Source organism: Strix aluco, chromosome 17 (genome assembly GCF_031877795.1).
Source record: "Strix aluco isolate bStrAlu1 chromosome 17, bStrAlu1.hap1, whole genome shotgun sequence".
Classification (NCBI taxonomy): domain Eukaryota; kingdom Metazoa; phylum Chordata; class Aves; order Strigiformes; family Strigidae; genus Strix; species Strix aluco.
Window position 1 is genome coordinate 2,693,826 of NC_133947.1, and position 25,018 is coordinate 2,718,843.

At 45.2% G+C, this 25,018-nt stretch overlaps 1 protein-coding gene across 1 annotated transcript in view; it reads right to left on the reverse strand.

Moving 5' to 3' along the window:
- Positions 1 to 7,713: 7,713 nt before the first annotated feature.
- The window catches only part of COL20A1 (collagen type XX alpha 1 chain), a 52,751-nt gene continuing 35,446 nt past the window's right edge, over positions 7,714 to 25,018 (reverse strand). The window contains exons 24-40 of the mRNA XM_074842921.1: positions 24,203 to 24,345; positions 23,712 to 23,821; positions 22,781 to 22,939; positions 20,691 to 20,768; positions 19,971 to 20,057; positions 17,728 to 17,781; positions 16,706 to 16,801; positions 16,153 to 16,206; positions 15,755 to 15,808; positions 15,357 to 15,410; positions 13,807 to 13,878; positions 13,093 to 13,128; positions 11,725 to 11,791; positions 10,954 to 11,142; positions 9,535 to 9,612; positions 8,563 to 8,718; positions 7,714 to 8,079 (exon numbers count right to left, since the gene is read on the reverse strand). Coding sequence (XP_074699022.1) covers positions 8,066 to 8,079; positions 8,563 to 8,718; positions 9,535 to 9,612; positions 10,954 to 11,142; positions 11,725 to 11,791; positions 13,093 to 13,128; positions 13,807 to 13,878; positions 15,357 to 15,410; positions 15,755 to 15,808; positions 16,153 to 16,206; positions 16,706 to 16,801; positions 17,728 to 17,781; positions 19,971 to 20,057; positions 20,691 to 20,768; positions 22,781 to 22,939; positions 23,712 to 23,821; positions 24,203 to 24,345 — 1,501 coding nt within the window. The 3' untranslated portion in view covers positions 7,714 to 8,065. The remainder of the gene's footprint in view (positions 8,080 to 8,562; positions 8,719 to 9,534; positions 9,613 to 10,953; positions 11,143 to 11,724; positions 11,792 to 13,092; positions 13,129 to 13,806; positions 13,879 to 15,356; positions 15,411 to 15,754; positions 15,809 to 16,152; positions 16,207 to 16,705; positions 16,802 to 17,727; positions 17,782 to 19,970; positions 20,058 to 20,690; positions 20,769 to 22,780; positions 22,940 to 23,711; positions 23,822 to 24,202; positions 24,346 to 25,018) is intronic.

The following is a 25,018-nucleotide window of genomic DNA, read 5'->3' on the forward strand; positions in this document are numbered from 1 at the left end:
GTAAAGACGGACAGACTGGAAAGGCTGAAAGAATTGCTTGAGGCAGCTCAGCCCCATTGGGACCAAGAGTGATCATTAGCACAGCAGTTGCAGTCTTTATATTGACAGATTTTACTTTGGTCAATGCCCTTCAGAAGCCATGGGGACCACAGCTGAGCAAGGATCATGCAAATGAAGGGAGAGTTTGGGGTTAAAATTCAAACCATGTTTCAGAGCATGCTTTCAAAGGAAATTTCCTGGATCCAAGCTATGACTCCTGTAAAATAGCAGAGGGTCACCCTGAGCTGTAAGACCCTTGCTGTAGGTGGGGAAGGTACTGAAACATGGGGAAGCCACAACAGAAATCCAGGATGGCTTTAGCATGGTAAGGAAATGTGCCATTATCTGGGGACACCTGAACAGGACACACAGCCACACTCGGGAATTCAGAATGGTGCTTTGCAGAAACTGCCTTAAATTTGGCCAGTTGTTTCAGCAGCTGTGCTCTTCCCAGCTCTACCCAAGCTAAGCCAACCTTTTTGCACATCTTGTCCTTGCTTTGGGACCTGCAGCAAGCAGGCAGGGACAGACACCACCTGCCAAGGCAGGGGGGACACTGGAGCCCTGTCCTACTGCAGGGAGACATCGGTGCATGAGGGCACAGCTGGGCCAGATGTGTGGGTGAAAGGGCAGAAGACAGAGAGCAAGCGTGGGCTTCATCTATCCTCGGTCTGTTCTCTGTATGCATTTGCAACCGCAGGAGAGTGGCCACACTGAAACAGACTGTAAGTCTGTCCAGATCAGCATCCCCTCTGCTCGGTGCTTACAAACCCGCCGTTCCCATCCTCATTGCTGACTGCTGGGAACAGCACAGCAGCGCCCAGCCCAGTGCCTCCCTGCTTACTTCAGAGGTCTCATAGGCAGAAGGGCTGATAAACATTTTACCACAGCGTGCAAGGAAAGGCAGACATAGTCTAAAAATACAGCCTTCCCCCGGGATCTGCCGTGATTGCACGACTCAAAGCCCAGGCTGGCAGCTGAGGGGCTCTATGCTTCATCCAGCATCTCCTCCGCACCTCACAGCTGGATCAACACACACTAGACTGGCCACTGTGAATTTTACTCCTAGGCAGGTCTGACTAGCCCAGCACTTTGAGGAACACACACCAGGAGAGGCAGGCAGCTGCCTGGAGGCCAGCACAGAAGGTCCTGGTAGAAGACAGAGCCTGGGGTAAGTGAGACCCCAGGTGAGACGTGTGGCACCCCTACATAGTAGCCTGGCACATGAGGCTTGCTCATGCCACATAGCTCAGGGAGCAGCAGAGAGCTGCGTAGGCTTGTGATAGTAGTGCTGGAACTGAAACAATATGGTTTAAAGAGATTCCTTTGAAATACAAGTTACTGCACTCAGTCTGAAGAGTACAGGCTAAAAATCAATGCAGTGATCAGCCCATTTAGCCTCATCTAAGAAGTTACCACTGATCTCTGTGTTCACAGACTCAGCCAGATGTTTAAAATCTGTATGACTCACAAAAATGTAGAGTAGCTGTGGTTTGGGCCAGTTCCACAAAGAGCTGTGCTGGCGCGGTGCGGGGGGGGGAGGATGAGGGATCCCGAGCTGCTGCTCCCCTTTGCTTGCTTTCAGAATAAAGAGAGACTCAGTCTTTGGAGATGCTATTCTATCCCTTTTCACAGTCAGTGAGTTTGCTTATGGCAATGAAAGGAAAACAAACAGTCAAACATCTTCAAGGTCTGGTGCGTAAACGTACCACCGCAGCTGCACTCCGCGTGACAGGGCTGCGTGCCACAGAGGGGGACGGCAGCGGCGCTGGGTTACGGTCTGTGCTGCAGGCAGGCTGCACTCACAGAGACAGCCTGAACCCCCTCCAGTGCCTTTCTGGATTTTGAGTGCACCAATAAAATAATCATGAAGGTGGGAAGACTTCTGACCCTGGGCATTGCTGGGTCAGAATCGCAGCAATGCCCACGGTGGCTGTTCAGAGCTCCCACTGCAACCTCCTCCTTCTCCCGAGCCCATGAGCACTGGCAGCGATGGAGCAGATGGGAGGCTTGGCTGTGCATGCACATTTTTAGCAATAAAACCACATGCACTTTTCAAGCTAGGCTGGAGAGTCAGCAGCAGCTTGGGTCTCTGCTCACATCCCCCGGCGAACATGGGCTTGGGCAGCAGCGGAGCGATGGCCAAAGCAGCCAGGGGTGGACACCCACAGAGGTGAGGGTGTCTGTACAGCAAGAGCTGTGGCTGGGCCCCTGCCTAGCAGAAGGGAATGATTTGGGGGTAACAGAATTGATAAAGGTTTAAGGACAGATTTAAAAGCCAAATGCTTAAAGTGGCGTATTGGGAAATTCAGTAGGGGCAGGCATAGGCTGTGCTTTGTTCACAGCAAAGGGCCTATCTCAAATCTTCACCTTTTCTGCAAAAAGTTATCGCCAGTGCATGCAGTGTGAACTGCAGAGTCTCAAGGGGAGCGTGGCACTGTGACAGCAACCGAACAGGACCGCCTGGCAAGGACATGAAACTGCAGTGCAGCCCCTGGCAGAACGGCCCTGCCATGCAGGAGGAGGAAAGAGCCACATGCATCTGCCCCATTAGCACATCACAAATATCCAGTGTGGTTTAGGAGAGCTAAGGATGTGGTCATGTCCCTGAAGAGTCCGTACCACTGCAGATCACAGGGTCTGGCCGGACAAATTGAGAAGTGACAGCTGGAATCGGTTACAAAGATGTTGCTGACATTTGAGGACCATCACAGAATCACAGAATTGGTTGGAAGGGACCTTAAAGAGCATCTAGTTCCAACCCCCCTGCCACAGGCAGGGAGACCTTCCAGGTTGCCCAAAGCCCCGTCCAACCTGGCCTTGAACCCTTCCAGGGAGGGGGCAGCCACAGCTTCTCTGTCAGTGCATCACCACCCCCATGTTAAAGAATTTCTTCCTTATATATGATATAAATCTGCCTTCTGTCAGTTAAAACCATTACCCCTCATCCTAGCCCTACACCCCCTGATAAAAAGTCCTTTCCCATCTTTCCTGTAGCCCCTTTAAGCCCTGGGAGGCCACCCTAAGGTCTCCCCAGAGCCTTCTCCAGCTGAACACCCCCAACTCTCTCAGCCTGTCCTCACAGGGGGGTGCTCCAGGCCCTCGATCATCCTCGTGGCCTCCTCTGGTCCCGCTCGAGCAGGTCTGTGTCCTTCTGATGTTGGGGGCCCCAGAGCTGGACACAGCACTGCAAGGGGGGGTCTCACAAGAGCAAAGTAGAGGGGGAGAATCCCCTCCCTCGACCTATGGAATCCTCCACAGGACTCAGTGATCAGAAACTGGAATAAAACTAGGACATGAACCAGACTATAAGAACATGTAGAACAATGAATAATTCTGCTATTCCAAACCCATGAAACACAAAGAAAGAGCTTTTTAGCATATGAAAGATTCCAGGAAAATGTATGCAGCCAGGCTGTTAACATTTGCAGTGTTCCCAGCTCAGAACTGATTCCCAGAACTTGACTGAACAAGCTGACATCAGAACAGTGAGGAAGCAAGACTGGGATACAGCAGGAGCTCTAAAACTGCCTTGGAAGAGTCTCAGAGCAAAGTAGCTGGTTTTCAGGATCTAGGAGTGCAAAACTAAGCTCAAAGACCCCAAAGGCATCACAGAAAGCAGACATAGATGCTGATCTTTTGTTTTACCTGTGGAGGAGAGATCATATCCTCACCATGGTGTTTCATGCTTTCCCACTGGAATAGCTCCATTGGCCGTGAATGGAAGAAGACCAAAGACATAGAAACCTGACTGGAATAACTTCAGTTACCACCATTTTTCTGCTTTTCTGTACATCCTCTCTTCTGGTTTCCTAATGCTCACTTTGTCTGGGTCCTCTTCCCAGCCATAGGGCACACACAATATTTTATCTGGAGCTGGCTGGTAGGATGATCTATGTGTTCCCTATTTCCCCAGCTTTTTCAGGCCTGTTTTCCACCATAACATCTCATTGTCCAGCGAGCTAATCCTCATATCACCTCCCTTTTGGCTAAGTTTCGCTCTAGACATTTATCAGTGTCTCGAGGAACTCCACCTGTGTAGAGACAGACAGGCAGAAAGATGCATGTGTGAGATGGAAGGTTCACATGCAGTATTAAGGAAAATCCCCCCAAAACAGCTCCACCTGCCTTGATAGCCCCAGTGGGCTCTCCCCCACTGCAGTGATGTCTATTTAAGAGACCTTCCATCCCCACCCAGGATGTCTTCTTTGTTTCTAGCCCTTTAAATCTGGTCAAGCCAAGCTGTTGAGCCCTGGAGAAAGCCTTTTCAGAGCTCCTTGTTAGCAGTGTTGCTGGTTAGTCTTCTGTGCTTATTATGTCTTACTCCTGAGACCAATTTAATACCTTAAAATGATAGTTGGGGCAAAAAAAAAAAAATCTGTCTCTGAAAGGTCCTCAGTCTCTGCCAGAATCCAGCTGCATCAGGTGGGCCAAACTCTGCAGCAGAGGTAAAAATCCAATTTTATCATGATTTAAGGACTGGAGGATAGAAGTTTTAAAGAAACTGAAGATATGATGTCACACTACATGCTGTGTGGAAAAGAAAGTCTCTGTGACACAGATTACTTAAGGGCAGTAATAAAAATGAGCAAATCAGGACAAAGGATTTCGGTGAGGACTGAACAGAAGGGGAGGTAAACAGGCATTAGTCTGCAAAGGTGAAGAAATGGTAGGAACATGTGGGATTTTACAAGGACATGTTAAATTTATGCACTGAGGTTAATTCAGATTTATTCAGAAAACAGGTTTAGATCCCGAAAAACTAATATTCAAACTTTTATTTGTAGCAATTAAAGCTTTGAGAACAAAGTCCCTACTAAGAAAAGATCTGCAAGAGAATTTTTTTTGAACCGCATTGCTAATGAATGACACTGTTCTTAACTACAGTTTGCATTAAAAGTGATAAATTGGGCCAGAAAAGTACAAAGCGTGCTGAAGAACAGCACAGGAGGGAAAACAACAGGTTGTGTTAAGCAAAGAGCGTGGGATATTAATATTCTCAAATGGCTGGTTTCTGTACTCACTGGCAGAGGAGGAAACTGCAATTTGGGCTGGGCAGGGTCTCCTGAGCCTCCCTGCACCTCCACAATTAGGGCTGCTGTGTTTCTTCAGCCGCTGAAATCTTTTCTTTTTGCTGTTTGATAGCATGAAGTGTTCATCGCTCTATTAGGATACTAAAATCTCTCAGGAGAAAAGCTCCTTGGCTTCAAGGAATTGGATTACAAAACACTTGCACATACGTTCTGTGATACTAGGTGGACTGAATACCCACGATTTCAAGTAAATAAAACCACTCGTGGGACAAAGTTTAGGAACATAAATAGACAAGTTGTTTGTGCAGGTTGTCTGTCTCCTAATGAACAGCCCTTCTGGGACGCAGTTTTGTTACAGTCTGACCCTTTGTGTTGTATCTGAAATAATCAGACAAAAGCAAATGTCACTTGAAAGTCTACCAAATAGATTAAATCCCAAGGCAGGCAGTGAGATGATGTTGGTAACTCTCAAAAACAGGTGCTGAAGAAAAAATAAAGGAGCTCTGTCTCAAATCACCTGCAGTTACTAGATTCGAACAGGCAGAACAGCAAGTTCAGAACTGGGAATTTGCCTGCGCTGATTTAAATCAGAAAGGAAGGAGAATTACCTGCGAAAAGCAAAAAGCAGACGTTCCACACTGAGCTGCTTACATTCCCCAGTTTGTGAGTGTTTTGTGGGACCAATTTTCGGCTCTGCCATGCAGGGTACCCCGTTTACCTCCTTGCCCTTCCTGCCCACTGCTTTACATCTGCCAGTTATCACAGCTCTTGGGTTTCATATCCAGTGCTAAATGCAGAACCATTCTGAATGCAGCTTAATGCAGGTTTGGTAGATTTATTTTCAGAATGTCTTCATTTTTCAGAGAATAGGGAAAACACAGATCAAAAGCTCTTTGACCTGTATAAACGGAAACATCTACAACACGTACGCAGGGTGTCTATCTCAATGAATGCATCTCTTCCAAACACCATGTTCCCAACGTGCTATATACTTCAGCTCCTCTGACCTCTCCCTTTTCTCCTGGCTGGAGCTTTGTCTGCAGCAACATTTCATCTAAGCTAGAAGGATTTCTCTTTCCTATGTCAGGGCAACTCTGGAAAGCTCCAAAGTGAACAGAAATGCTACTTCTGTCAGAACAGAATTTCTATGCATTTTTCTCCATTTTCCAAAGGGAATATATGTCATACCGAAAACATTAATTCTTGGGAGTTTCTAGAGAATGAACATACATTAAGCCAAGGACTATTTTAAATACTTACAGGATGCAGTAATCATACTTCTGTGTGACCTTTTTGTAGGATGGCTCCCATACAAGTCTGATGTATTCAGATGTTCCTTGAGCAAAACTTCTTAATTCTATAGGATTTTTCCATAATGACAAGAAGAAATAATACTTGGATTCCTTGTCTAAACAACCTAATTTTCTTAAGGTAGACCTCTTTGGTATTTATGTGACAATCTACTTTCTAGATGTGGAGGTATTTGCTGTTAAGCTTTCAAAGGTTGGCTTTAGCCATATCTACAACTACCTGAAAGGAGGTTGCAGAGAACTGGGGATGAGTCTCTTTAACCAAGTAAGAAGCGATAGGACAAGAGGTAATGGCCTCAAGTTGCACCAGGGAAGGTTTAGACTAGATATTAGGAAGCATTTCTTTACAGAAGGGGTTGTTGGGCGTTGGAATGGGCTGCCCAGGGAGGTGGTGGAGTCCCCATCCCTGGAGGGGTTGAAGAGCAGCGTCGACTTAGGGCTGAGGGATCTGGTGTAGTTGGGAACTGTTAATGTTGGGTTGATGGTTGGACTGGATGATCTTCAAGATCTTTTCCAACCTAGACAATTCTGTGATTCTGTGAATACCCAGCTACCAGCCTGCATGTAGCTGCAGAAATTGCACATCCAAACTAAGTGCACAGGAATAATCATGATGCTCCATTTTTTGCCTCTTAACATCTTTGAAAAATCTGTACTGCTTCTTTTTGCTTCATTCTGCTTTTGCAAAAAATGAAAGATTTTGTTGCTCCAGGTTTAAGTCAGGGCAGTTTCCAAGCAGTGTAACCAAGCTCAGCCTAAAGTAGCAATTGCAAAGGAGGAGGTACATTTTTTATCAGTACCTGTATGGTTTGTTGTGGATACACATTGGACTATGGCTCATGCAAGGAAAGGGGTGTAACATGACAATTACCTTCATGTCATATAGATTAAAGTCAGACTCAGAGCTATTCAATATTCTACCTGGTAAAATGTAAAGAAGCTACTCAGACTGCAGGAGGGAGAGATGGAAAAGGCCAGTAGGTTAATCCCCAGCTCCTCTCAGTACACGACTATGCTCTGTCTGATCTAAGGCTTTGCTTGACAGTTACCAAGCCCTGGAGAACAAGGCTAAACGGTGGGGTTTGTCACATCACGGGAAGGTTGTCACGCTGTCTGCGGTGCTTGTGAACGTAACATCCCTGCAAGGAAGCCATCAGCGTTTTGCCAAAAGCAGAAACAGTCAAAATGGTGCTAGACTTTGTTACCTTGTCAACCAACAGAAAACACAGTTTTGCTCCAGTGGATTTGCATCTTTGGGCATGAGGTGCTGTTTTTCTCTGTGCTGGGGACCCAGAATAACAAGTGACAAAAATAAACCACAAGCAGACAAATGGGCAAAAATTATCTGTTATTTCTGAGCATTTCAATACATTATTTCTTTTTTCACAAGTCTGTCAGCCTGCACTTCTGACTGTGTCTTTGTCTTGCTGTGGGACGTGCAATGTGAGCTTGGACACTGCAGTTGTCCAGTGCTGGAAAACAGACAGATGACTCATCTGAACTCAGGCTGGCTTGGTGGCTTTAGTGTTTGATTGACTTGCCCGTATAGGAATGATGGGACATTAAAAAAACACAAACACCACATTTGGTGTTCAGGTTGCTGCTTCTCTTGGAGCGCGTGGAGCTTTTACCCAGAGATTTCCAGGGCAAGGGGAACGTCTTCAGCTGCCTCCGCACCAGCCGTCAGGGGATGAAATCTGTGTGTGGAAAGGAGATGAGGCCACTGAGCAAACGAATAAATCAGTGTCAAGCACTGAGAAGGAATGACATAGTATTAATTCTTTTCCCTGGTAAATCTTTTGCTTGGTGCCAGTAATTTTCTTCACTGCCCAGGACTTTGTACAATTGAGCCTGCATGAAATGTGCGTGTAGGAACTGAGATATTGCTTCTCTCTATCCACATTGCTGGGGACGTTAAGAACTGAAGATACCCCCACGGTCACTCCACCTGCTCGACTACTGCTGCAGTTATGTGTTAATCTATGAAGAATGGCTGAGGAGCAGTCAGTTGAACTGGCTTTTATCCATATGAATAGCACGTGAATCATCCTGATTGCTTTGCAAAGGAGGCTCTTGCAGGACTGACAGTGCCTCAAGGATGAACAAAAGTCTCTGCCTAGTTTAAGAGAAGTAACCAGCTATAAACCCCTAACTTTTGCTCTGAGATAGTCAGGACTTACCTCTTCTACCTGCTCCATAACATCCAGAGATATCACAACCCCCTGGATATCCAGACTGTCCAGGCTGCCCTCTGACACCGGGAAAACCTTGAGGACCAGCATTCCCAGGGTAGCCCTTCGGACCTGGTTTCCCCAGCACAACTTCTCCTGGTGGACCTGAAGAAGAAGAAGCACTATAAGCTGTAGCACATCTACTTTAGCTGCTTCGCTGTAATACCTCCTCTATGTTTTCCCCATCCTACATGGTGGTTAATTTTCTGAGTACTGTTTCCTCAATTTGGTGGAAAAATAGAACGTGACAGTTGGAAAACCTCTTCTGAATCCCACTAACCAGAGGGCTTATTCTTGACCTTAAAGGTGCCCAGCTTGGCTAAAAATGGAGCCTGGTTATGAGAATACAAAGTCCACCTATGTGTCAATGCAGAAAATCACCTTAACCCCAGGATCCATCCCAGAGTCATTGTTTTCTGTGTCTTTACATCTCAACTATAAAAATTTAAATAGAGAAGAATATGTTTGACCACACTCTCTTGATGGTGCCTGTTTTGTTATGTCAGTGGCAAACCTCCCACAGATTCCAAGTAACAGGGATCAGGATGAAGGAGTACACCAAATCCTAACAGATTACTCAAAACCCCTTGTGTTTCATGGACTGAATTTTCAGAGTTTCTATCCTCTGAGCATCTGGTCTTGCAGGCAAGAAGGCAGCAAAATTAAACTCCCTGGATGTGTCTCAGGTCCTTAAAATACATCATTACCTGGGAATGGGTACCAGAGGGAAGAAGCTGCCTGGAGAAGTCTCTTACATCTTAGCAGAGAGGAACCGTCCAAGATGTTGCCAACAGTGCTGCTGTGGGAAGGTCAGTCTGCACCACCGCAGTGGTCCTAAGGCTGAATGACGCTTTCAATCTGGCACTGGTGAGCTCTGGATGGCCCCACTGGGTCAGTACAAAGAGATTGTATTCACTCTACCTGTTCTGCCTCTGGGTCCTTGGATCCCTTCCTCACTGGCTCCAGACATCCCTTTTTCTCCTTTGGGCCCTGGGGCACCTAATCACAGATAAAAGATAAGGGTCACATCACTGCATTTCACATTTTACCCTGAATTAATGCTCCTACAGGCTCCCCACCAGGCTCTCAGATGTTGAAGTGGAGCCACAGCCCTTGGCAACACAGAGGAATATCCTTTTCCTTTACTTCTGTCTGGGCACCTACTTTCTTTTCCAGAGTAGCCATTTGCCCATGACCAACAGGGCTCCAACTAGCATCGATTTGCAGCCCAATATGGGTGAAAATGGAGATCTCTCACAGAGAAATTCATAGTGCTGGTGTTAGTGCACTGGCCTGAGTGTGAGGTCCACTCTCATGCTCTTCACATGGATCAGACAAATCACAAAGCTGAACTGCCTCTTCGACCAGGTGGTGGTAAGCCAGTATTGCTGGTTTTGCATCCAAATTGCTCACAAAACCAGTACATCTCAGAGAAACAGATGCATTTTGACAAAATACCTTTTTTCATATTTTTAAGATGAAAATATTTTGATCAGTCATGTCCTTAAGATTGTTTTTCAGTGAGAACTGTCTTATCCCATCTCCTCGCTCGACAGGCTGGAAACATCTGCAGGTTGTTACTTCCCTTTTCTCTTAAGTGACATTTTGATAAGCTCTGTAGACACCAGCTAAGACTGAATAGTGCCAGAGTAAGGAGTTAAACAGAAGGTCTCTAGTTATTTAGAGGTGTTAAGACACTACTGAAACCAACGTTTTTCATTTTATTTTGACAGACAATTACGTGAGCCACTGACAAACATTGTCTGCAAATCCAAGCAAAACATATTCCCAGCATTCACTCATTCATGTGCAATAACTGATGCCACTTTCTGAGATTACATTAATCTATTTCTTTAGTCATGTGTGATGCTTTTGTTGTTGGAACTACTGCTCCAGAAACCTACTTCCACTTTCAATATTACTTCAGCTGCCTCATGCCTTCCTTCAGTGTTTCCCAAGACTCGTCATTTCTGCCCAGAGGTGATCTGTTCCACCACCACGTGTTCATCCCAATGGCTGTTTCTGTTGCCTTTCTGTAAGGAAAGCCTCCTGCCCTCTAAAATTAAACTCTCCATCCCCCAAAACGTACACGTGGTAACAAACTGGCCTTCCTCTCAAAGCAGGGCTTGCAAAAATAATGGGCTGCATCTGTCTTCTCCCTACTCTTTGAGCTGTCTAACTTGGATGACTCTTCCTAGAAGAGAGAAGTCCAAAAGGAAAATACCAATGAGATGAGATAATATCATGGATTACCTTTATAGTACTGCTTGAGGCACTAAAATGTTTAGTTAAAGTATCAAGAATATAGTAAAATATGCTTATGAATGCTTTTGTCCATACCTCTTTCTCCAGGATACCCATCTTTGCCTGGCTGTCCAGGGATGCCATTTTCTCCTCTTTCTCCATTGCTTCCAGGGGGACCTGGAGGCCCTGGTGGTCCTGGTTCTCCTGGTTTTAACTTTTCTTCCCAAACAGGAACTGGCTTCCTTGCATGTTGATGAATGAATGAGTCAAATTTCAACACATGAGCTGAGAAGACAAGACAGAAAATTAATGTTTCCTTGGCTGGGAGATTCAGAAAAGAGACAAAAATTAAAGGACGTTGTCTAAAAAGGTACTTTAAATGATCAGCTAGTGCTAAAAGCTGTCAGTCCAAACTGAGAGAGCCAGAAGCTGAGGAGGAAGATTGGCAGCTGAAGCATGACTTTGCCGCCTGACCTTGGGCAAACCACTGCTTCTCTTCGTGCTTCACCGCACAGGACCTTTACCAAAAACGCCTCGCCTCAAGAGGAATCAGCACAAACCACCGAAAGAATAATTTCTTTCAAATTAGTTTCAAGCTTTTCCATTTAAGAAATAAAGGAGCTTTTTCAGAGTGCCAAAGGGATTTCAAAAGAAATATTTCACAGTTTTCTGTGCTAATGCCACCCAATAAAACCAATGTAGCAGTGAGAGCCTGTGATGGGACATTTGCTGTGCGAGGTGCTCAGCACGGCACAGGATGGAGGAGCTCCCTGGATCATTACAGCTTCATGCCGTCTTCCCTCAGGTTTTGTTCACCACTGCTGGAGAGGCATGAACACACTCAGGAGATGAGCTGGTTATACTCACTTTGAATCATCCGTTCGCAAGCCTGGCTAACGAGCTGGTAAATTGTGGCCAAGGACTGTGGTTCCCCCTGAAGCGAAACATTTTTTAAAATTAAAAAAAAAAGAAGTATCAATATCTTTTAAAAAGGATCGATATCATACTGCTTTCTGTCTATTCTTTTTGTCAGCTTGTGTTTCAGAGATATTAGTTATTGTGACATGCAGCTTTATTTATTTATCACAAAGCTCTGAAGCCATAAGATTGAAATAGGGAAACATCGATAATTGCTTTTCTCCTGCATATCACAAAGCCCAGACAGAATCTCAATAATTACCAAAGCTACCAAAAAAGGGAGACTAAATTTCACTCTCAAATTTTATCACAAAAGATGCTAAGTCTATAACTCAATGTTCTGTGATATGTAAAATATTTAATATGATCAGATATTACAACATCATATCTTTGTCTAAATCTTTTATGAATATTGATTCTTACTGTTACTGTATTCTGAATAAATCATATATGAGGGGTCTTTTAGAAAATTTTAGTAAAGTAGGGAAAAGTGATGAAAATGCAAAAAGCTGCTTAAAAATAAACACTGTCTCTCTCTGTGAAAATTCATAACTAACACACTGCATACTTCCAAAAACATTTATAAAATGTACATCTCTGCTTGGATCACTGTGTAGATTACCCAGACTTAAAAAAAAGCTTACCACAACACCTAAGGGAGGGGAAAAAGGAAAGCTCCACTGAAAAAGTGTATAGAAAAGGAAAAGCTGGTGGGAAAGGAAGGAGAATATTGTTTAAAATTATAATACTGAGGTATTAACTTGAGACAAAAGCACCTCATCCCTGTCTCAAGCCTAATTCACATAAGCCAATCTTGGCAATGAGACTCAGACTCCTAGAAAGACACAGGGTTTCTTTCTAACCGAAAGTCAGGATGAGAAAAACTTCTTCTCACAATAAAATAACCTTCAAAGGCAGTGTGGATCTCCTGACCTCAGAGGCTCTGTGCCAGGGCACGCCAGAGGATTATGACAAATGAGTCCCCTCTTATGCAATTCATTAAAAAAGACCAACTCAGTGAAGACAAGCAGTTTTGGTTTTTCCTTCTCAGCAAAGAATGTTTTTTCAGTTGGCATTTTGTCTTCGTTATTACAGTTGATAGTAAGGAGCTCCTGACTGCTGCAGGATTATTTATATCCCACCAGCACAGCCAGTGCAGGTGAACAGAAAGGCAACAAACTATAGGTACATGAAGTTACTCAACACTAGAAAGGTTTGATTTCTATTTGTAAGCACAGCTTGCAAAGCAAGTTACCACATCCTCTCTTTTGAGTGTAGGATACAGTGACAGTGTTGCCTAGCACCAGAAAAACTCACTTTCTCTCCTCTTTCTCCTTTTGGACCCGGCAGCCCCTATGAGGAAAGAAAAGGAAAAAAAAAATATCTAGGGAAAGGAAGAGCAGAAGAAAACAAAAATTCAGTAGGGATGTGGGTTACATTAGTGGGACATGGAGCACAAAGTTTGCTTCCCACACTCTTGTCATTTCCTTGACCTCATGACAGTGACTAGAAGAGCTTCAAGCTCATAGGAATATTCTGGTTACTTCTTTAAGAAAAAAAATAACAAAGCAGCAGCTGGAGCAGTGCCATAAATCACCATCAACTGGGAAGCAGAAATTCCTCAGATATAATCTTCAAACAGATTTCCCAACATATCAGGTGGTTTTTAACATCTGAGAAGAAGAAAGAACTGCAACACGTAGACCAACGCTGGCTACTCCAGCTCAGGACTGACTCTCTTGCTTTATTCTAGAATCTTACACTTTTTTTAAAAAAATTTGTTTGGATGTTGGGCTTTGTGTGGTTTGTAAATCTACAGAGAGCAAAGGGAGGTGGGATTTGTTACATGCTTTATAAACAGTTAAGTAGCCTGAGCCTGAGCTTTGCATATCCAGGCATTTCCTTAAGAAGGATGAGTATGAATTAAAACTGTCCTTTAGACTCTGAGGAAGAGCTGCTGCGGGAAGAGCCTGTTTCCACTCAATTATTTCATGTCTTGGCCTTCTTTGAGACCTAAAAGCAGAAACTTACTGTTGGCCCAACGTCACCCGGGGGTCCCTTCTCTCCACTGCTGCCTCGGGAGCCTGTCACTCCTTGGAAACCCTGCAGATGTTAATTACAAGACACAGATAAAAGTCCTAACTTTCTTCTTTTTCTGTTCAAAGCTGACATCTCCCTGCAGCTCCAGGGGCACCAGCAGTTTGAGTTTAGAGGACTCTAGCAAGGGCATTGTAGCCTTAAGGTTTATGTCAGTACCTCGTCCAGCCACGAGTCCAATGTTAAGAGTATATCGTGTGTGAGTCATGTTCGCATCACTTCCTATTACTGTCTCAATTATGGTCAAGCCAGCAAAGCTGAGTTTTGCCAACAAACTGCAGTGTGTATTTACCCTACAGGCTTTAGATCCTTCATTATATATTCAGATTTAGACATAGCCTAGAGCATAACCCTTTTCTTCAGCCTCCTAATACCATGATGTTCTTTTCTTTTTCCTTTAAGAAGACCTGTGTTTGCCTCTAATACTTTAAAAGAGTAACAGAAGCTTAGAGAGTGTGAAGTGCCTTCTTTGGTCATCTCTTTCTGAAGTTTCTGTGTCCTTTGGAGCCATAAAGGGAAGAAAAAAATAGGCGAAAAACAACCAGTAGAAATACTTTCTTTTATAATTTTCCAGCTATTACGCTTAAACTCAATAGAGGTTAGCAGCTCTTCTGATCAGTGGAAATGAAAGAAGTCTTCAAGGCAGCACCAGAACAGCTTTCAGAGCCTGTTCTGAAGGCTACAATTCTTTCTTTGCATTTAGAAAGCTGAGGTTCAACCCTGCCAGCTCCACATCTTCCCAAGATGAGCAAGTCAAAGTTATGAGCTGAATTCAACCTTAGCTCCCATAAATACCGAACTTCAGCACTACTACTGTAGGGTCTAGTGCAAAACCAGCAGTGAGCAATCTCCGTCTTACATGATTCAGGACTGCCAAAGTCCTTATACTTCAGGAGTGAGAATCAGTAACTATCAGGTCCACCACTCATCATCTAAAATAAAATTTGGTTCAGTTTCCCATGTAACGTGATGTGTACCTGTTTCACAGAACTTGGAAGGGCTGTGGTGCCTTCCAATTAGCAGATGGATGTAGATCAACAGATCTTAAGGTTCTGTTATCCTGGACACAACAGAGTGCAAATGCACCTATCTACATACAGCAGCTATGGTAGCAGATATTGGAAATGGTGTGGGGGGAAACCTTTCACACCTGTCTGCATCCTCCAGCCCCTGCTGATTTCAGTCTAACAAGCCCATATACCTCAAACTCAACCAACAGTTGAAAAATAGTAGCAACGGGGAAGCAAAAATAGCAAAACAAGCATCTCTTTGCTTCCCCAGAACGTGCCAGAAGAAGCCAAGTTTTTACTTCTTACACTGAGTGGCAGGGAAAGCGGACATCTGCACAATGTGCCAGGTATTGCCCGTGATACCCCGAGAAGGCGTTCTGCTGTGACACCTCTGGGTGACAGCTGGTCAGCAGAAACCACAAACCCCTGCTGAGGAAGAGATTTCAATACGCGTCTCTCATAGTGAGTACTCACCCTTGGTCCAGGAGGTCCCGGAGGCCCAGCTGTGCCTTCTAGCCCCCTCACCCCCTGCAAAGCCAAATCCAGTCATTTATTAACGAGAAGATTCAAAGAGACCTAGTAAGCAGTGAGGTATTTTTTCCATGTGCTTCTTTTAACGGGGGCTTGCTAGGAATGGGTAAAAAAAAGCATCTGCCAAGGAGGCAAGAAGGGTGGCACCTGGTCAAATTTGGCCAAATCTGAGATGACCTTTTTTTTTTTTTTTTTTTAAACCCCCAATCCCTCCAGCTTTGTGAAAAGACCATTCACATACGCACTGAGTGCATTAGGAGAGCTGGATGGTTTTGGTCTCTGATGGTATGCTCACAGCAGAATTTTAGGCATGAATACTGAGGTAAAGGTGAGCTATTTACCTTTGCACCTTGAAGACCATCCCTGCCTGGAGCTCCCTGCACACCGGGAATGCCCTGTAAATCAGAATTGCTGGGTAAAGTTGGCATCTGATTATCATTGCCCTAATTCATCTTGTAATAGGTCACATAAGAAATAGATGGAAGAAGAAACAGTCATTCATTGAACAGAGCAATCACTGTTAGCCCACCTTTAATTCCATTATCTCTAACTTCAAGATAGGTTTATCTTTCTTGCACCAACTGACTCAGTTTCCCTTGGGAAAGTGATGACACTCCAAAATGAAAGACAGCTTCCAAGCAGACAACAGTAACAACTCTATGGCTTTTCAATCTTGCCTAGTTACTGGGAAAAATGGGAAATATTTGATACAATTAAAAAGAATGGTGTCTACCATTACCTGCATGCCAGGACTTCCAGTGTCTCCTTTCTCTCCTTTAATTCCTGGTGGTCCCTTGGATTAAAACAGAGGCACATAGTTAGACATTCTGCAGCCTCCTTGAAGGCAAAGAGCATCCTGCTGCTCCACATCCATGTCCCGGGTGGCTCCTGCTCTCTGCAGTGCTACAGGGTACTCTTCAGCTGCAGCATGTGCATGGGGGTTCTGCCACCCCGGGCATGCACGCAGCAGCTTCCACCTCTACTCCTTGCCAAACAATAATGATCATTGCAAAGAAAAATGCCTGAATACTCCACTGGGATGTTTTCATTAAAGGCACGTTAGGGAGAGTCTGGACAAAAGCAGTCTTTTGCCAGAATAACTAAGTGCAGGGCCTCATCAGCATGAAAAAATGATCATCATCTCTCTCTTGCACAGCTGTCCAGCTGTTAGTAAGGATGATGTAGATACATAGATCACATTTTTGAGGCTTTATTGAGACACCCATTTCTGAGACACGTTCTAACTGCAAGTTAGCAAGTGACAAAAAAAGGCAGTGGAAGAGATCACATACCACAGGACCCTGAACCGTGATTCCTTGGGAACCTGGAGAGCCTTGTTGGCCACTAGGACCCTCTGGCCCTACTTGTCCAGGTGGGCCTGGTTCACCCTAAAGCCAAAGACATGAAATCAAACATAAGGAAAGAAAGCAATTAGTGTCTGCTCTCCACACAGGCTGCGCTGCACATCTGCAGGATTCAAGATGAAGTCAGGACAGTGAGGGGATCTCTAGTAACCTCAGCTGACTTTGCCTTTTATGTGCAAGGTTTTGGTGCATCTTTCATGGGAGAAGACAACAAAGCTGCAGACGGTGCTTTGCAAAGCACAATTCACCTTACCATGCAGTGGGTCACTCCTGTTACTCAAGGTGGCCAGAGAGCAAAGAGAAATGTTCTTTAACCTGTGGCTGAGATCTGCATCCATTCTCATCCCTTCCCCAGATCTTTCCCCTGTACTTTGCCAGATGTTATCCCAAAGAAGGGGACCAATGGGCTGGTCTGGCTTTGCCCTGTGTTGGTCAGTGGAGCCGTGAACACTTGCACCAGGGCTTGATCCAGTCCCCAGGGTTTGGGAATTCAGACCCAGCCCTTCCTTATGTTCACCTCAGGGCTGCTCCTGAAGGCTTATTGTCCTTCTTGCTCTGCTTCTCTCCTCACACTGCTCTGCCCCAGAGCAGCACCAATCTGTCTGGTTTGGAGATTTGGCAGCCAGAGCAAACACAGCACAAAGACTGACCATTTTCCAGCAAGGCTGCTTTCAGAGAACATTGCTGACCACATACATTACATTAATTCATGCAATCAGGCTCATCATCTCAATTTCCAGAGCCCAACTCAGCATTTAATTAAGAATAAGTGATCCCACTCTCCTCGGTGCATCCATCCTTAAGGTTCTGTTTGGGCTCTTGGTGCAGTGAGACAGTCCCCAGGCTCAGGAGCCCAGGAATGAACACATGCAGCTGCACTAACAGGAGTCTGCACAGGACACAGCCTGAAGCAAACAAAGCCAGAGGTAATGCTGAGTATCAGGACTCACCTTGGGTCCTGGCTCGCCCTGCTCCCCTTGTGGTCCTCTCCTCCCAGGGCTGCCCTGCCAGCAGGACACAAAGCTGCTGTTAGGAATAGCAGAATCTTTATTGCAGTGTAACCAGGAGCCCAAGGAGCAGAAGTTTGTGCACTTTGCTGTGCACAGTGAAAGGTATTTCCTGCCCCAGAGAGCTTGCAGCAAATGGAGACAAGAAGAAAATGAATCAGGTCATCCAACAAATGTGGAAAAGGGGAGAAGAGAGAAACAGCCCAGCCCCGCCGTGACAGGCGTGGATACACTGCACTCACCCCCAGCAGGGAGAGGTGAAGTTTGAACCTCTTCAACCTGCTCCCTCCAACTCCCCCAGCAAATCCACGCCAAGACAATGTCACATAGGAACATGGGAACACACTTGAGAAGAGAAAGAAGAGGTGCTTGCATCTACAACCCTTTGGGACTATATTGGTTTTTATAATATCATCCCAAGAGATGGGACTATGCTGGTTTTTATAATATCCCGAGACAACAGAGACTGGGGGCAGCAACCAGTTCTGGCTTAGCTCTGCATTTGTATAACTGGATGGAGGGAAGAAACCAATCTTCTGGCATGAACCAATATCATGTGAACTTTTGACATTTTAATCTGAAAGTTTCTATTCTTGAATCTAAAAAAACAATGGATTTGAATTAAGAAGCACAGGCAGGGAGCTTTGGGAAAGGCGCTTTCAGAAACACTCCGAAGCTCATTTCAGAAGTCAGCTGGACCTGGTTGAAAACACTCATTAAGGACGGTGATAAATACAAGGTGGGACATAGTCTGGCTAACTGGAATTTTAAAAATAGCGACGAATGCTCTTGTAACTACAGCAAATTACCAAGGGTTTAGTGGTGTGAGGATAAGGTTATGTGTCAAAAACATATTGTCTCTATTGCTTAAAAGAGTCCTGCTCTTTAAAGAGCTGTACTGTGGAGATGTTTAAACCACAGGGTAACGCAAGCTGGTAATTATGCACTCAGGATATTGAAGCAAACTGTGATAGTGGAGTGTGCTGTGTAATTAAACTTCCACTGGAATGAGCACATAATTACTCTGCAACGAGGTGCTGTTTCTTGCAAAGTGTGGAACTGAATTCACAGTTAAACCACAGTAACGCAAGAGGTGATTTGAAACCTTTTCACTTGAGAAAGGAGACCAATGTCATTTTTAATGGTTATTTTCCAGGAGAAAAGCACCTGGAGTGGTTGAAATGCTCTGGACAGTTGGGAGGTTTCAGCTGCCTTGTGCAAATAAAATGTTTTCCTCAAAACCTCCAAAACCCAAACTTTTTGATAACTGCTTCCTAGTGTAATTGGAATATTTTCTCCTGCAATTTAAGCCCATGGTGACTCTCCTGCATCTGTAATGGATAGGGCAAAATATTGCGTTTGCCCTTTGTCCCTGAGCATGTTACATACTTAATGACTGTTTTCACTTCCCCCCCATTTCCTTCAGGGTTTTCTCGCGGGTCACGTTCACTGTAAAAAGGGAGTTTTGGGGACAGACTGGATTGCAGTCTCCCTTTTCTTTTTACACTGCCCACCCACACAGACACTTACAAGGCTCCCACTTAACATGAAAACCAGATAGCAAAGTTTTGTGGTGAGTTTCTTTCATTTACAAAGAGTTTCAGAGCCTCCAATCCATGAAATCTCTGCAGGCACCAAGGGTGACCCATCCTCCTCTCCTAAGAGAATTAACGGGGCACCAGGACCTGCTCAGCCTGTTCCCAGCTGCAGCTGTTGCGTTGCCAACTCGCCATCTCCCTATTTCATCAGCATCTGAAATCTGAAGGGCACCTCTCAGCCTTGCCCTGGCACAAGGAGGACATCAAAGCTCCCTGAGATAGGATGAGAGGAAACGGATTCAAGTTGTGCCAGGGGAGGTTTAGATTGGATATTAGGAGAAATTTCTTCACCAAAAGGACTGTCAAGCATCGGAACAGGCTGCCCAGGGAAATGGTTGAGTCACTATCCCCAGAGTTATTTAAAAGATGTGTAGACGTGGTGCTTAGGGACACAGTTTTAGTGGTGGACTTGGTAGCATTAGGTTAGCGGTTGGACTCAATGATCTTAAGGTTCTTTTCCAACTTAAACAATTCTATGATTCTAAAACCTCATGGAACCCCAGAAGCATCATCCTCATGCCTGGCACGTCCAAACAACATGAAGCAACACCAGTGTGTGCAATATACTGCATGGAAGGGTGAACTTACAGGGGGACCTGGAGGTCCTGGCAAGCCCGGGCGGCCAGAAGTACAAGAGCAGGCAGGAGCCAAGGTAGGGCAGGTCTCCTCGTCCCTCTGAAATGAAAGCAAGCCAAAGTGGCATGAGCAGCTGCATAGCAACAGCGGGATGGATCAGAGGTAACATTTTTAGTGTTTCAAAATTCAGTCTTTCTGTTGGAGGAAAGCAGAAATTTTCTCTACTCCACTGAAAGACTTTTGTGAACAGTTGAGTGCTTCATTTTACTGTCAAATAACAAGTTTAGACAAAAAGTATGAACCAGCCCTGCCTAAAATTTGCATAACACACACTGGAAGATAATTTTCTCCTTGCTAAGTATTTATACACCCCACAAAACAACTTTCTGTGTTCAGAAGAAAATTTGAAAGGAAGAGCAGGGGAATGCTGTGGCTCAGGGCTGAGGTGGTAGCAAAGCCACAGGACTGTCAGGGCTGCTGTCACAGATGAGGCCATGACAGAAGGGATATACACTGCACTGGGATTTGAAGATTTCTTTCCTTTTGAAGCAAACAGAGTTTTGTTCACTTCACCAAGAAACACACAGATGTTATTCCCAAGATAAGAGGGGGAAAAAAATTGGTTTCCCTCTTGAGTCTATTAAAACAGTTTGCAGTGTCACTTCAGTGCCATGGACTTGTTCCATCATAACCAACTTCATGTCATTAGCAGGGTGGTCCCTCTTGTCGTACCAGTGCAGGGAGATCACAGCATCTGTCTTCCTCTGCCCCTACGCTGCTGCACATGATCTGCAAAGACTGCAGCTGGAACTGTGGAGAAAACAGAGTTTGACAAGAAAGTAGCATTGACACACATGGTCCACCACCAAATCTCACGGTGCTCAAGTGTTAAAAATAATCTTCAGCAATGAATTGACAGGACTCATCCATGTGGTCCCAACTATAATTGCACCCAAAAAAACCCACGACATGAAAAGTATCCTCGACCACTGAGGGTTTTACAAGCCCTCAGGTCTCTGTGTCTTGCTAAGCAAGTCAACAAGCAGCTTCACACCAGCAAAAGCCAGGTCTCCAATTTACTCACAGTCCTGCAACAGCGGGCAGGTTCTCAAGTAATTGGGCTTCAGCATGACCAAAATGTGAAAGCAAACTTTGCTTTGCTCCCCTTAGGCATATGGAGATAAATGTGGCAGCCACGTTTCCCAGGACAGATATGATCCCTCCCAAGAAACCCCAACCTGTCTCTCTCACCACATCCCTCACAACTGCCACATCTTCCCGTTCTGATTAACAAAGGAGCACACACTGCAAAAAGTCAAACCAAAATAATGAGGCAGAGATTTTTTTTCCTTCCTTGACATCATTTCTCATCTTTTTTTTTTTTTTCTTTTTTCTTTCATTCTATGCATTTCACAATGAGCAAGCTGTACGGCCCAGGGAGTGTGACACGCAGCATACAGATATAGATGAGCCCTGTAGATCAAGTGGCATTTAAAGATATCTTAAATTAAATAAGGTTCCACAATAACCAGTAATGAGACACTCCGTCTTCTCAAGGGCAGCAAAATCATGGAAGACGTGAAACTTGCTGGCTTCAAAGACAAGGGGAGTAGGGGTGGCACGAAGCTGTTCATTGCTTAGCTAGATCTGTCTAGCTGAGATGCTAGCAGGGAGGATTTGGGAGGGACAAGGAAAGCACAGATTTCTGCCTTGTTCACCACAGGCTTGTAATCAAATTGCCACAGAATTTATCTAGGAAATAAGTAAATACTGCTTGAATACCACTGTCCCCTGGTTTGTTATACAGCTGACCCCATATCTTACAATTCCAGTGTCCACTTTTTTCCTGGTATATCCGAGACCTCTGCTTCTCTGTTTGCAGTTGGGGAGGCATATGGGGCAACCTGGTTTTACTGAACTGCTTTGAGGAGAGGGAGGTTGTAAATCAACTGATGTGCTGTTTTCCCCCGGACTTCTAGATCTAAAGGCAGAGCCGAGGAGTAAAAGCTTCACATAAGTCGTGACTGATTTTCTACAGTCCCACTAGCACTCTGTGAGTGAGGAACTTGCCCCTTATTCTGTGTATATGTAACAGTCCTGTTTTGTGCAGTAAGTATGGCAACAGACTGCCAGGCAATGGGTGTTTTTGCCCTTAGGACAGGGCACTGGGCTGTCAGAGGGCATGACACTGAGTCCATACTTCCCTTATTCTTTCTTCTTGTAGGGAACAGGCTCTCTGCAGTGCTGTGCAGTGCCGTAAGGACATACCCGCAGGCTGGCACCAAGTGTTTGGCTTTTTTTTTTTTTTTTCAAGTAGCAGCTGACAAAGAGCCTCTATACTGAAGATTATTTTCCTATCATTTGCATGCAGATAGGCAAGCCCAAACATGCTGGAGACTGAGGCACATCCAGCCCTGTTGCCTTCAGTCACCAGCATGTCCTGATATCACTCGGTGGGGGCTGATGTGCCCAACCTTCCCTTGCAGAAGCAATTCCCAAACTGCTTCAGGGTCTGTGCTTCCCCCGGTCCCCAGAGGATGCAGCCAGCTGAAGGCACCTCCGGGACACGCTCACGCTGCTGCCTCTGATCACAGACCTCAAACAGAGGTAGGAGGCAAGGGGGAGAAACGCCGCGCTAGGAAAGCTCATTAAAATCACAGAGATCAGCGGGATCAGGACACGGTCGTGCGTCACAGCAGCGTTTGGAGGCATTCAGAGCGAGAATGATGTGAGACGGCACTCCTCTCCATCTGCACACCCTAGCCAGCTCCAAATTTAAGCCATCCCCCGCTCTCCCACATCATGCACCACTGGGGACTCACCGATGCAGACCCACTCCTGGGTCCTCTGGTCCTTGTCACTTTGCCCAGCATGATGAAGCCAGCGGTGGAGATGCTGCCGAGGGTGTTGATAGGTTTCTCCGCTATTTTCTTACAGTCCAGATAGAGTTTGATCTTGAAGTGGCTCACAGCCACGTGCACCTGGGCGGCGGGTGGAAAGAGGCTGGTTGGAGCTCCGCGACGAGATGAGGGAGTCTTTTAAAGACAGTAATGCCTTCTGCCCAATTCCCAGACTGCTGCTGTTACTGGTGGTGTGTTTTTAGTGAGCAAATGGATCAAGAGGGCTCAGGAATAAGTGTCAGTATGTGCTGTGTCTGCTGTGCAATACTGCACTTTTCCCTGATGTACCCCTCACCTCGCCTTGGGAGAAGCCTTTCTGGAGTTGCAGTGTTAAAGAATTCAGTTTTCAGAACTAGTTGAATAATGAAACTGCCTGCAGATACTGATAGAAAGTGCTTGTTGCTCATTTGGGTGGAATACCTTTGCTCTGAGAACACAGATGTCCAAAAAACCCCACTCTGTTATGAACTATAAGGTAGCTTTCTCACAAGGCTAGATTTTTTTTTCCTTCCTTACAGCACTAAATGGTTGCCAGAATCCCAAATTCTAAAAAAATGTTTGATTTTTAAATTTTTCTTGGTTATTAAGACCTAAAAACCCCCCCAGTTTTGGAGTTTCCAGGGGGAAAGGGAAGTAATCAGTATGTGAAAATCATATTTTGAATATGGGATGAACCTTAATTCTTTACAATTATAAACCTTAACATATGAAATAGGTTTGCCAGTTCCCTAGCAATCTGGATGCAAAATATTTGTATAATCACTCCTCACTTTGAACAATACACATTGATGACATAATACTCCCAGACTGGAGTGAGATCGTGAGCCATGTTTCTCCCTCTCTTGATAAGGACCTTATGAAAGCTCCCATAGAATATCTTCTTCACTTCCTGCTGGTCAAAGGAGACTTCCTGTAAATCAGCCTTGTAGTCATGATTGAAATAGGTCAAGGATTTCTTACTGGCTACAGGGAAAATAGGACAAATAACAGCTTAGAATTAAAAGAAATTCATTCCACCCACGTACAAACAACAATAAATAAATAGGCTTAAACATGGTGAAAGACATCATATGTTATAATGAAATTCATCTAAACAATGGAAAAGAAAAAGGATATGTAAAAATAAAGATTATGTCACAATTAGAATAAAAATGAAAATATGTATTTTAATTGCACTAGGCAGCATTTAAAATGCAAGGTTGGCAGCAACAACAAAGCTTCCCAAAAACTACTTCTGTATAATAAAAACATTAAAACCTTCCAAGTGAATGCCAAAATGAGTTCTGCTGCTCACAGAAATGTATGCAGCTACCTGAATTTAATGTATTCAACAAGAAACCTTACGGTCAAGGTTAACACCAAGAAGGGGCTGGAAGTCCTCATCTGTTATTTGCCACACAGCAAAGGGCTCCTTGGGAGTCTCGGGCAGCAGGCGCAGGAGGATGATGATGGTGTGCTCGGGTGGGATTGCAAAGAGGTGGATGTCACTGGAACAGGACAAACCGAACAAGTGTCAGTGGCTTAAAGCAGTAAGAGCCAGCAGGCAAGATCCTACAGGCAGGGCTCATCCATTGTGTCCCTTGGGCAGGGTGGCCTGGGAAAGCTTCACCCCCAGGAGCTAAACACGATATGCCAGGAGAGAGACTGGCCCCTGTTTTGTGCATCCATCTCAGGCTGTTGAAGCCTGTGCTGAGTGATGAGCCCTCAGGAACCTTCCCCTCATGCCAGGGGGGTACCCAGGTGGAGAGGTCGGTGTCAGTCCATCACTGCCAGAGCTGCCTTGGGGAATGCCAAGACACAGTGAGTGCAGCCTTAATGCTTGTCAAAATAGAGCCCAGTGCTAGCTTGCAAAACATCCCTGCCAGGCTCCAAAACAGTCCCCATGGCCTCCTCTTCAAGAAGGAGGAATGGTCGTTGTGTATCATGGGGTAAATCTTTAAGCCTTGGCAGAAATCAGTGTAAGTGCCCTTCAGGGGTAAGCACAGAGCCCGCAGAAAGGCCCCTCTGGGTCCCCACATCCCAACTGCAAAACTGGGGCTCGGTGCTGGAACTCATGACCATGCAGTGCTGCCCATCAGCAGCTGCTGGCACCACCCAGCTCCCTCTGCAGCCCCTGCCAAGCCCATCAGAGCATACTGGGCAGAAACTGCAGCGAGAGGA